At 40.3% G+C, this 13,517-nt stretch overlaps 3 protein-coding genes across 3 annotated transcripts; all 3 read left to right on the top strand.

Annotated features, from left to right (window-relative positions):
• The first annotated feature begins 2,547 nt into the window (after positions 1-2,547).
• LOC149081424 (uncharacterized) lies at positions 2,548-5,088 on the top strand. The gene is made up of 5 exons (XM_089238334.1): positions 2,548-3,030; positions 3,123-3,799; positions 3,884-4,231; positions 4,315-4,655; positions 4,742-5,088. Exons 1-5 carry the CDS (start codon positions 2,548-2,550, stop codon positions 5,086-5,088), a joined length of 2,196 nt encoding a protein of 731 aa, XP_089094460.1.
• Positions 5,089-5,146: 58 nt separating this feature from the next.
• On the top strand, positions 5,147-6,987 carry LOC149081423 (uncharacterized). Its single transcript, XM_089238269.1, has 7 exons — positions 5,147-5,292; positions 5,369-5,531; positions 5,620-5,843; positions 5,932-6,031; positions 6,132-6,319; positions 6,432-6,535; positions 6,671-6,987. The coding sequence occupies exons 1-7, from the start codon at positions 5,147-5,149 to the stop codon at positions 6,958-6,960; spliced, it is 1,215 nt and encodes a 404-aa protein (XP_089094395.1). The 3' UTR covers positions 6,961-6,987.
• A 4,581-nt stretch (positions 6,988-11,568) lies between these two features.
• LOC149081422 (uncharacterized protein F54H12.2-like) lies at positions 11,569-12,888 on the top strand. The gene has a single exon (XM_089238333.1). The coding sequence runs from the start codon at positions 11,569-11,571 to the stop codon at positions 12,886-12,888; it is 1,320 nt and encodes a 439-aa protein (XP_089094459.1).
• Positions 12,889-13,517: the final 629 nt, after the last annotated feature.

Here is a 13,517-nt window from a genome sequence, read left to right as displayed (position 1 = left end):
TCACTTGTCAGTGGTTCAAAGAGGACGGGTTTTTCTTAACTTGTTCTGGCGACTGGTAGACGACTCACGTCTTTCATTGTTCAAATTTCATCAAAAGTTTCTCTGCATGTCTTTATAATGTCCATCAAAGCGAAAATCGCCACTTAGCAGCTTGGTGGAAAAATTAGGGATAAACCGCCAACATCGCCGGCTCGGCAAAATTTGTCCGATTTTGACCCGGTTTCTTGTTGTATCGGAATTACTGTTGTACCTGGAATTCCTTTATAACGAAATTTCGTTATTGCGAAGAAATTTCTTGGGTCCCTTGAAGTTCGTTATAATGGGATTCGACTGTACTACAATGCTGATTTCAATCAAGAACTTCACTTTCCAGTAATATGGCCGGTTTTTTTAAATGTGAAATTTCTGATTTCAAAACTTTTTGTTGCGAAATTTACGTATCTAAATGTAATTAATATCTTATATATAAATGTGAAAGTATGTATGTATGTTCTTTATACAAATCTACAGTTTTAAACCGATCGTCGCCAGATTTTGCATATATACCAAACAGGTCCGGGATTGAACCGTAGGCTACTTTAAAAGTTCGTCATAGCTGGGCAAATGCCCGAAATGGACGAAAAACTGTCGGGCAACAATGGTATTGGGGCCTCAACAATTACTTTCCGAACGTTTACTTTGGTTACCGTGGTTTCCAACAATGCGTTTCAGACGTGAATATATGCCTTTACAATGGTTTGTCACACCTTTCAATGCTGTTATTATAACAGTTTATTCCTTTATAACGGTTTGTCACTTTTCCAATCCTCCCAGTAATTGAAGAAAACCCGGGAAGAGCGCCGGGTATTTCTGCTAGCCTATATACAGGAGTAGTATCGGCAGCGGTTCACCGCCGGAAGTGACGTCACACTTCCGGTGTTGAGATATAGTACGAGGTGTCTTATCTCTTTTCCGGTGTTAAGTGGCAGCTGTTGTTAATTAAATGACTTCCGGTGTTGAGATATAGTACGAGGTGTCTTATCTCTTTTCCGGTCATTAAGTGACATCTGCTGTTAATTAACCGACTTCCGGTGTTTATCAAGTGACCTCTGTTGTGTATTAGGTGACCTACGCTGTTTATCTCTACAGAATGCCGACATCCGGTGTTTATTAAGTGACATCTGTTGTTAATTATCCGACTTCCGGTGTTTATTAGGTGACCTCCGTTGTTTATCTCCACAGAATGCCGACTTCCGGTGTTTAATAAGTGACATCTGTTGTTCATTATGCGACTTTCGGTGTCTTATCTCTATTAAGAGACAACCGCTGTCTTATCTCTATTGGTTATTAAGTGACTTCCGGACCTACCGTCGTATAAATAGCGCGGTGTGTGAGAGACAGACACCATTAGATTTTTCTTCACCGTCCTAGGTTGTTCGCTTTCTCTCATCGACTTCATCATTCTTTCGACTCGGAGCAAGATGGAAAATCGTAATGTAAGTACCTGTATATTCATCAATTCTAAATGCGCAGATATCGTGTTTTAATGTAGCGTATTAAATTTATGTTTTTTTTTCCAGAATGTTTTCGACGTGGAATCTGTTTTTGACAACAATTCAATGCCTGATGGTATCGATTGGGACGAGGTAACTTGATTTAATTCATATATTCAAAAGATTCACCTAGTATTGCTACTGTGTTTTAACACGGATGATTTTTATACTGATTATAATACTGTATTTTTTCTAGAATTCTAATCTGTTTGGATCTGATTTTACTATGGACGAGGCAGAACTGATACTCACCGAAAACCCGTTCTTGGAAGAAATAGATATGAACCAAGCTGAGAAGGTTAGTTTCAGTTGTCTTATGGCTTTTTCTTTTTCATTAGTTTCTTCCTCATATATGTACATACATATATTCTAACATTTATTCTCTCTCTAACAGGACCCCGTGGATCAGATAGGTCAAGGAAGGGATCCTGGCGAGGGTACATCAAGACAAAATACTGTAAGTTTTCTTGAAATAGAACATGTTTATTACTGATTATTTGACTGTTATATACAAAAAACACTTGTTTTCTCTCTTCACATATTCTAACATTTATTCTCTCTCTAACAGGAACCCGAGGATCAGATAGGTCAAGTAAGGGACCCTGGCGAGGGTACATCGAGACAAAATGCAGTAAGTTTTCTTGAAATAGAGTTTGTTTATTTCTGATTACTTGACTGTTACCCCATGAAACTCATTTTCGTTTTTTCTCTTACAGAACACGAAGCCATACGTGTTGCAGGAAAAGTCCCGCAAGAAAAATTTCCGCTTTAATGCGGAACAGATCACCTTCACAGCTCGAATACGAACGGAGGCGTTGGTGGACCCGTCAACTCGTTTAATAGCTGCTGTGGCATTTTTGCGAGCGTTGTTGAGGCAGCTGATAGACGAGACAACTAGCGGGTTGCACCCCGAGGACCGAATACGGTACGTATTTGTTAGATATTTAGGGACTGGATATTCAAAGTGACGAATTATTTGGAATAATTGATTATTTTCTCCTTTTTCAGAATCGTCATGACATCCGACAATTTGGACCGGCCAATCTCTACATCACTTGTTCCAGTGGCTTCGCTCACGATAGAGTCACTACTGGCAGTAATAATGAAAGTGCTGCAGAGTAAAAAATCCATACCACTGGACGACCCTTCCCTGAGGTTTGACGTTATCACAGTCAGATTACCACGGGGAGGGGGTGCACCAAGACGCAAGATCGCCAATATATCGTCTGACCGGTTGACAAAAAAGTCAATTATACGTATGCCCGAAGACGGACTCTGTTGTGCCAGGGCGATAGTTTTAGGTAAAGCCATCCTAGACAAGCATCCAAGGCTCTCGATGATAAAAGACGGGCGCAAAAATATACAGAGGGAGATGGCTTTGGACCTATATAGGGAAGCCGGAGTACCTGAAGGTCCTTGTGGTTTTGATGCAATCGCCAAATTTGCCGAGGTCCTGGACGTGCAAATATTCGTCAAGTCCTCCGAAGAATTTTACCAGGTAATTTATTATCACCGAGAATTATACTAATATTATATTATACAATATAATATATTCTTATATAATTTCTTACTAATGTCTTTTTTATGTAGGTGGTGTTCAAGACGGCCAGGAAGGACAAAAAAATATTTTTGTTGCTTCATGGTGGGCACTACGACCTGATAACATCTCCCAAGGCCTTTCACGCATCAAATTTCTACTGTCCGGACTGTGACAAAGCTTATGATCATGTTCAAAGACACAAATGCGCTACGAGATGCAACACTTGCTTCAGCGATGAATGCATCCTCGTCCACCCACAATTATGCAGGGATTGCCATAGGACATGTAGATCCGCCGACTGCTACGCAAGGCACAAGAGTCTTGAAGGCAAGAGCAAAACCTTTTGCCAACAATTCTACGAGTGCCCGTCCTGCAAAAAGTTTCTCGTGGAAAAAGAGCGGCCTCGAGGAAAACACGTCTGCGGAGAAAAATATTGCAGCAACTGCAAAGTTTTCCATCATGACGAACTACATCTATGCTCTCTCAAGAAGAAGACGGTGAAGGCCCCCACCGACAAGCTCATCTTCTTCGATTTTGAGACAGACCAGTCAACGGGGGAGCATATTGTCAACTTTGCAGTTGCTCAATATGCGGACGGCCAAGAGACGGTCTTCAGTGGCTACGACACCATCAACGACTTCTGTGCATGGCTGTTCCGCAAGGAACACAGAGGATACACCGCAATCGCCCACAACATGAAGGGCTTTGATGGCCAGTTCCTGCTCAAGTAAGTTTTTTTTTTCACTATTCGAAAATGTTTACATAAATATAATGTTACTGTTTTTTATGTGTTGTTTTTTTTCCTTTGTAGATATCTCCTAGAGCAAGGAGTAAAACCTTCAGTTGTGCCGTGCGGATCAAAGATTATGGCTTTGCGGCTGGACTCCCTAAAAATCCGGGTTATAGACAGCCTCAACTTTCTCCCGATGGCTTTGGCCAAACTACCAAAGACTTTCGGTCTAGAGGAGTTGAAGAAAGGTTTCTTTCCTCATCTCTTCAACAGACCAGAAAATCAGGATTACGATGGAGCCCTTCCGGAGAAAGCTTTCTATAACCCGGAAACATTCAACGCCGATATGAAGGCGAAATTCGATGGATGGTATGAGCAGAGAAAAAAAGGGAAATTCGTGTTCAAACACGAAATGTACGAATACTGCAAGTAAGTCCTTTTCTATATTATAATATGTTTTATTTATTGTTCTATTATTTCTTCACTGTACTTAAAATTTTTTATTTTTTTAGGTCAGACGTCGATATTCTTCGACGGTGCTGCTTGCAGTTTCGTGAGGAATTCCTGGAGCTAACCGGTGTCGACCCATTCCAATACCTCACCATAGCCTCGGCCTGTATGGCAACGTACAGGTCGAAGTACATTGAGGTGGGGTCAATTGGGATGGTGCCCGTCAACGGTTACGTGAATCAAACCAACAGCAGCCGCCTTAGTATCGAATGGTTGTCATACCTGGGTGAGAAGAACAACCTAAAAATTCACCATTCCAGAAACGGGACTGGAGAAAAAAGAGTGCTTGGTCTCAGCGTGGACGGTTTCTGTACCGAAACAAACACGGTGTATCTGTTTCACGGTAATTACGTTGCAGATTTTATTTTCAAAACTTTTTTTTTTCTCCAATTATTATTATTTTTTCATGTTTCTTTTTTTTCTTTTCAGGATGCTATTGGCACGGCTGCCCGCAGTGCTTCGATAGGGACCTGGTGAATCCCAGCACGCAGACATACATGTGGGAACTCCACAAGAAAACATCAGAACAAGAGCAGAAAATCCGTCAAGGCGGGTACAGGCTTGAAGTCATGTGGGAGCATGACTTCAATGCCATGAAGAAAACGGACGGGGGTCTGAAAAGTTTCTTGTTGGATTTCCACTATGTCGACAGGTTGGCACCCAGAGATGCATTTTATGGTGGTAGAACCAATGCCACCAAGCTGTTCTACCAAGGAACAGCAAAATACATTGACTTCACGTCATTATACCCGTGGGTCAATAAATACTGCAGGTAAGTACTTTAAATATTATTTATAAGTTATTATGACCATCACATGTATGAAATGTTTTTAAATGAATTTTCCTTTCATTTGCAGATATTCGGTTGGCCACCCCCGGATAATTACGGAGAACTTTGGGGAGCTGGGGTCGTATTTTGGTATCATAAAGTGCAAAGTACAGCCACCAAGAGGACTATATCTGCCCGTACTCCCATACAGGTAAATGGAATGATTTTTTTCTTATTTGTTTTCACATATCATTATAACAGGTACTAATGAGTTTCATTTTTTCTAGATCCGGCGGAAAGCTGACTTTTCCCCTATGCCGTTCGTGCGTGGAAACACTGTCTAACGAATGCCACCACAACGACGAGGAAAGGTGTATTACGGGAACATGGGTTACAGAAGAGCTCAAGAAGGCAGTTGAAAAAGGTTACGTCGTGATGAAAATTTACGAGGTATTTTTTTAATCTCATCACTTTAATCTCATCACTTTATTACTCTAGCAATATATTGTGTAGTCATATGTTTTAACTTCTTTTCTAGGTTTATCATTTCGAAGAATCTCGGGAAGGTCTTTTTGCCCCCTACATAAACGCCTTCCTGAAAATCAAGCAGGAGTCCTCGGGTTGGCCGTCTAACTGCGTCACGAATGAGGAGAAAAACTCATACGTGAAGCAATATGACCAGGTTGAAGGAATCCAGTTGGAGCTAGGAAACATTAATATTAACCCAGGACGTCGACAGGTGGCGAAGCTATGTCTGAATAGGTAGCTATCAATTTTTCAACATCTTTATGTGTTTTTTAAATATTCTGCTTTTTTAAGATAGAGTAAAACAAACTATTCTTTTTTTCAGCTTCTGGGGTCGCTGGGGTATGCAGGAGAATAAGTCGCAGTTGTCGTACTTGACTAAAGCCTCCGATTTTTATAAGATGATGAATGATCCTGCGATAGAGGTACTTTTTTAATAATTATTATGTGCTATGATTCTTCATAAAATATTTAACATGTTCACATTTGATTTCATCAAACTAAAAAATATTTTTGTTTTTGCAGGTCAAGGACTTGTATCTGCCAACTGAGAACGTTGCTGCAGTTGAATGGCAGTACAAGTCGGATTTCATACCCCAGACCGACAGGACCAATGTTTTCCTGGCTGCCTTTACAACAGCGTGGGCTCGCTTGAAGCTATACTCCGAGATGGAGAAACTAGGCGATGCCTTGTTGTATTTTGACACGGACTCGTAAGTATCTATAAATTTTTATGAAACTAATTTTATGTGAGCATTTCTTGCATTTGATTTTTCTTTTATATTTGAATTTTCTTTTATTTATTTGATTTTTCTATTATTTCAGAATCATCTATGCTAGCGATGGTGACAATGACCCGCCATTGGGAGATTTCCTGGGACAGTTTACAGATGAGCTCGATGGTCATGTGATTACCGAATTTGTGTCAGGTACCTTTTTCAATTTATTATTTTTCAACGAAAATTCTCATTATTTTATCAACGAAAATTCCCATTATTTTATCAACGAAAATTCCCATTATTTTATCAACGGAAAATTTATTCTTATTACTTTTATAACAACAGGTGGAGCCAAAAACTATGCCTACAAGAGATCTGACGGTAAAACGTACTGCAAGATTCGCGGCTTCACCCTAAACTTCAAGAACTCGGAAGTTCTCAACTTCGACACTATGAAGGCTCTAGTACAGTCAATGGATTTCTCCACGAAGGTCGTCATTCAAGACAAATACAAAATTACAAGAGAGGTGAAAAGGAGGCGTGTCACAACCCGAGTAGAAGAGAAGAAATACGGCATCGTATATGACAAGAGGGTTCTTCTGCCTGATTTTACAACATTACCTTATGGGTACTAATTTTTTTTCTGATTATCGCAATAACGGCGAAGACCTCTACTCTAATGAATAAATTTTTTATTGTTTGTTATAGATTTGTTTCTCTCGTTCTTGTGTTATTTTGGTATTTAATGTTATGCAAATAGAAATATCTGTCATTTACGATGGAGGAGTTGAAGCTTAAACATCCTTTTGGATGTATAGTGTCTGGACCAACTTCTTCGGGAAAAACCCGTTTTGTTTCGAGACTCATAGCCGAAAAAATGATTGATCCATTTCCTACGGAAATTGTCTGGTTCTATGGTATTTATCAATCGTTTTATGAACAGATTTCAGGTGTCAAATTCGTAGAAGGTTTACCTACAGATTACGAGTCTTACATCGGTTCACGAACGCTATTCGTTATCGATGATCTGATGTCAGAGCTAGGCAATGACAGGCGATTAACTAATTTGTTTATTCGCGGAAGCCACCACAGAAACCTTTCTGTGATATTCATCGTTCAAAATTTCTTTCATAAAGGTAGTCAGATGCGAGAAATATCTTTGAATGCACATTATCTGGTCTTGTTCAAAAATCCGAGAGATAGAAGCCAAGTTCAACATTTAGCTAGGCAGATGTATCCGGGTAGACAAGCATTTTTTCAAGAGGTTTTTAATGATGCCTGCAAACCCGCTTACGGCTACCTGTTGATAGACTTGAAACCGAATACGGAAGAACAATTAAGACTGAGAACCGGTTTTTTCCAGGATGATACATATTACGCTTACCAACCCAGATAAATTCATTTCGTGTCGAGCAGCCAAAGTGGTCACATCATGGAAGGGGGTCTTGTCATAGACTTTGAAGGTTTCCAATGTGGTTCGAGAGGATTTATAGTTAAGGAACTGGCTTACTTTTCGCTAGTTGGTAGTAGTTACGGGGCCTATACTTTCCAGCCACCTTATGAATGGTCCGAACTGAGCAGTAAAGAAAGAGCGTCTGCTACATGGGTAATGTCTAAGCTACATCATATTTCTTGGAGAGACGGCGACATACCTTATGACAAACTTTCCGGTATTCTTTCATTGTTATCGGATTCGTATTCTGTTATTTACTGCAAAGGTCAAGATAAGTGCAAGTTCATACAGCGGATGATGGGGAAGCCTTGTTACGATCTCATCGGTTATCCTCAATCCCCCTCTTTACCAAATCCTAAAGTCCGCTGTTTCAAACACGGCTTTAATCATCCCCATTGCGCACTGATCAAGGCCGTCAAATACGCTATGTATATACGAGAAAGAGGTTTCGACTGTCAGTGAGGATCAAGATGTCGAGGTATGCACAACAAAATTTAGAAACTCTTAAAGAGCTAACCTGCTGTAGAGGCAGAAAGCGCACTGAATTGATAAAGAAAAGTAGCAACAGTGTCATACGGGCCCTCTGCGAAGTGTGTCTTAACGTGTTAAAAGGTAACGTTCCTGTCACGAAAACTCAGAAAGCTAAGCTCAGTCGTCACAAGAGGAGTCTGAGAAATCTGTCTAAGAAGAATCTCCCACTATATAAAAAACGGCGTATTTTAGTCCAGAGAGGTAACGGTTTTCTCAGTCTACTTTTACCAGCAGCTATATCCGTTATCTCTTCCCTCATAAATGGAGCACGCTAAAAAATACGTCATCGTGCCGGCAGATAGACATTTGAACGCTGTAGAACAACAGCTAAGCAAGTTAGATGGTGATATCAGCACTGTTCTCAAGAAGAAAGGTCTGAGAGATGATGAAAAAGCGAAACAGTATTTGCAGGTATTGCAAAGGTACCTAGCGCTCGCCGAAAATGTGGATACTAAAATTTTAGGGGAAAAGAAAGAAGATACAAGACCCGATTTTGAGAACATGATCATACGAAAAGTCGCTCCGAGTCAGAAGAAAAGAGCTAGAGAACTGGTTGACACCATGAAAATGAACAATAGACAGCTGTTTTGGAATGAGGATGGCGAACTTGTTCAAGATGGCGTTGTTGTCCCGGGAACAAATATCGTGGAACTAACACGACATAATCTGCGAAAGAAGAAATTTGGAAAAGTACCTAGAGGAAACGAAGCATTTAAAAATTCTGTTAAACAAATTATGTCTTCTCAATGGTTAAGCTTGTAACTATAATACAATAAAAATGTGAAAATTTAGAAAACTTGTGTTCCTTTTTTCTGGTATATATTCTCACACGATATAATTATACTCTCATTTGCTAATGAACAGAGCTAAGAAACGGGTGTGTTTTAGCGATAACGTATCAATATTCGTAGTTGGAGGCGAGGATAGAAGAGGGTTTTGGCTCGAGGATGCGATAAGATTTAGGAAAAGAATATCCGATTTTGAAAAAATATGGATAAATATACAAGTCCCTCCGAACCGGCCAGTTTTGGCGGAATCAACGCGTTTCACAGGCGACAGAGAGAAGTCGGTAAAAACGTAACTTTGAAAGATGTCAAAGAAATATTGCAGGGTAACGAAGCATATACATTGCACAAGCCATCGAGGAAGAATTTTAAGAGGAATCGAGTGATAGTGGGAGGTATAAACGAACAATTTCAAGCCGATTTGGTAGACATGCAGGCTCTGAAGAAGGAAAACAAAGGCATCAAGTACTTACTTACTTGTATCGATGTTTTATCAAAGTTCGCTTGGGCCATACCCTTGAAAGATAAAACCGGAAAAGAAGTTACCGAAGCGTTCAGAAAAATTTTCAGAGGCCGCGTATGCAAGTATTTGCAGACTGATAAAGGTACAGAGTTCAAAAATAAAACTCTGCAAGTTTATCTAAAATCGATGAATATCACACATTTTTCAACAGAGAGCGAGAAAAAAGCCTCTGTCGTCGAGAGATTCAACAGAACTCTGAAACAGAAAATGTTTAAATATTTCACACATAATAATACGCACAAATACATAGACGTATTAAGCGATCTGTTACATAGTTACAACAACACGTGGCACCGCAGTATAAAGACTAAACCCGTTCTTGTTACCGAAGAGAATCAATCGGTCGTTTGGAATGAACTGTATAAGGATATCTTGAAACCCGTGAAGACAAAATTCAAGTTTGACATTGGAGATACGGTCCGCATAAGTCGCGTCAAAATGGTTTTCGAGAAAGGATATGAACATAATTGGACTCGAGAGATTTTCACTATTAAAGAGAGACTCGAGCGCTTACCTCCAGTGTACAGGATAAGCGACTCTGACGGTGAGATTGTCCAGGGTACTTTTTACGAATCTGAATTGCAGAAGGTGAAGCCGAGCAAATATTATCAAGTAGAAAAAATTCTAAAAAGACGCAAATTGAGAGGTAGAATGGAGTATTACGTAAAATTTAAAGGCTACGACAGCAAGTTCAACGCATGGGTGAGTCATCTCAAGCGTATATAAGTGACAGTGTTTGCGCATTTATCAGTCATTCAACAAGATGTCGTTCTATGTAACACTCCCCAGCGACAGTTCAGGATCATACTATCCTGAAAACACTATATCCCATTTTGTCACAAGACTGCCATTTCCAATAAGCTTGACTGGTGAATGGGAGTGTGCACTTTCGGAGATTGTTTATTCTCACACATGGTACAACATAACCGAAAAAAATAATCTGTTCGGATTCGATCTGGGTGATGACAAACTACATGGAAGAAACGTTCCAGTCGGATATTACGAGACAGTTCCCGATCTCTTGAACGGTATGAAGATACCGGCTTTAAGAAACAAAATAGTGTTTAATTACAATGAAAACACGAGAAAAGTGAAAATAACTCTAAAAGATGGTGCAAAACTTTTGTTAAAAACTGGCATTGCGGAGCTGCTGGGATTTGAACCATTGCTGATCGAAGAAACTACCGAAAGTCCTTACGTTGCTGACACAAACGTGTTTTTTCCAGTTTTGTACGTCTATTCAGATATCGTGCAGCCTCAGGTTGTGGGAGATGTGCAAGCTCCACTACTGAGAGTCGTTCGCGTGAAAGGAAAAGATAACGAGGTTATAAGCTCTCATTATGATAGACCTCACTATCTCCCTCTTGCTCGAAAAGAATTCCAGACTATAGAGATAGAAATTCGAGACAGTTCGGGAAATCACATACCTTTCAGTAGAGGAAAATCGATTCTGATTCTTCACTTCCGCATGAGACAACTCTTATAAAAACACCGGTCTTATCGACCTATTATCATTTACGAACTAGATACGAAAGATGAAGGTTCCATACCATTGTTGCACTGAACAGTTTGAAGACTATTATGTCCAACAAGCCGGCCAAGGTCTGCCGTATTATTCGGGCGTTGTAATGCAGAGAGGATATGGACTAGGAAACATATTCGGCAGTCTTTTTAGAGTAGCCTTACCTTTTCTAAAAAAAGGAGCTAAAACTGTTGGCAAACAGATTTTACGCTCCGGTGCTGATATTGTTGATGACGTAATGAAAGGGGAAAACGTCAAAAAAGCAGCGAAAAGAAGAATGGGGGAAGCTGGAAAGATACTGACGGAGAAAGCAGTGGCCAAGACTCGGTCCATGTTTGGAGCGGGACATAAAAGGAAACGCAAGAAGGTGAAACGCATCATTTTAGCCAAACGACCCAGCGTGAACACACACGATATTTTCGATCCGTGATGGCTTTTCTCTTGAAGGATTCTCCTCAACTGGCAAAATCTGAACTCAACCTTTTCACTCTACCTGGAACGCAGACTACCATAGAAAGTGGAAAATGGGTTACCTATTACCCAATTTCAAACGTCTCCGATGGTGGCCCACTGGAATTTAACATTGGCGGAAGTGGTGACGAGTATCTGGATCTCTCTCAAACGTTAATTCATGTGAGAGCTAAGGTCGTGAAAGGCGATGGAACTTTTCTGGATAAAGAGAGTAAAGTCGCCCCTGTGAACCTATTCTTGCAATCCATGTTTTCCCAAGTTGATGTTTCCCTGAATGACCGTCTGATATCATCTTCCAGTAACACGTACCCCTACCGAGCTATGATAGAAAAACTCCTGAATCACGGAAACGAAAGCAAAACCAGCCAACTGACTACAGAACTCTTTTACAAAGACACTGCCGGAAAAATGAGTGATGTGGACCCGAAGTCAGAGGATCCCAACGAAGGTCTAATACAACGAGCAGCGTTCATCGAAGAAAGTAAGACCGTCGACATGATGGGTACTATTCACGGAGACATATTTTGTCAACAGCGACTCCTACTGAATCTTGTCTCTCTAAGAATAAAAATAATACGTAGCAAGCCGGAATTCTGTCTCCTTTCACCAGACAAAGATGCAAACTTCAAAGTCATTCTCCGTGACGCCTGTTTATACATAAGACATGTCAAAGTGTCTCCTGGTGTACTTGTGGGACATGCGAAAGCTCTGAGCCATACTCCAGCCAAGTATCCGATAGACAGAGTAATATGTAAAGTTTACTCGCTACATCAGGGTAGCATGTCGTGGGTTCAAGACAGTGTCGTCGTTGGACAATTACCCAAGAGAGTGGTAGTCGCTTTAGTAGACAACGACGCTTTTTCGGGATCGTATAGCAAATCGCCGTTCGAGTTTAAACATTACGATCTTAACTTCATAGCCGCGTATACTGACGGACAGCCAGTACCTTTCAAGCCTCTAGAGCCCCAGTATGATCAAGGCTTATATGTCAGAGCGTATCATAGTTTGTTTTTAGGTACTGAAAAAGCATGCCAAGACAGGGGTATAGACATCTCTCGAAGTGAGTTCCCGTTGGGGTACGCTATCTACGCCTTTGATCTCAGCGCCGATCTCTGCCAAGGTGATCATTTCAATCTGATCAGGCACGGCAACCTACGACTGGAAACAAAGTTTAAAGCCCCGCTTGTCCAACCAGTTTCTGTCATTGTCTACCTGGAGTTCGACAACGTCGTAGAAATAAATCAGGCACGAAACATCCTCCATGATTTCAGCAGTTAAAATATGTATTCGTCTCAAATAAAAACAATTTTAGAGCGGGAAACACCATATTTCATCGGCGTGTTTCCATGTGACATGTTACCTGTGCATATTCAAACTTATCCGGCGTCTTTAGTTGTGAACGCAGATAAGCATACAGAACCTGGTTCTCACTGGATGGCAATCAACATTCCGGATAAGAACACCTTGGAATATTTCGATTCTTACGGACAGAAACCAGAGACTTACGGAAAAGAAATTGCATCATTTACAAGAAGATATAAAAACATTTTATGGAACTGGACTCCTCTACAATCACCTACCTCCAATGTATGTGGGCAGTATGCGGTGTTCTTCGTGATACAGAGAAGTAGAAATGTAAGTTTAGAAAGTATTGTTAAGAAACTAAACAGAAAAGGAAATGATTTTGCTGTTTATCAGTATGTGAAAAAACATTTTGCTGTACGAATGTTTTTCAAAAAGTAATAAAGAGATTTTGCCGATACATTGTGTTGTCTTTTATTTCTGTCGTTTGAAGTTTTTTTATTAAAATGTTATGTGAATAATCTTCACGCGTAGTAAAATGAGACACAACAAGTTCATTCAGTTCAAATATTTATTCATATCAAGATATCGATTGCATGCTCGAT

The sequence above is a fragment of the Pholcus phalangioides genome, unplaced genomic scaffold, assembly GCF_987345545.1.
Source record: "Pholcus phalangioides strain wild (caught in Gottingen) unplaced genomic scaffold, Ppha-v1.0 ptg000010l_1, whole genome shotgun sequence".
Lineage (NCBI taxonomy): Eukaryota > Metazoa > Arthropoda > Arachnida > Araneae > Pholcidae > Pholcus > Pholcus phalangioides.
This window is presented reverse-complemented; position numbering and strand designations above follow the sequence as displayed.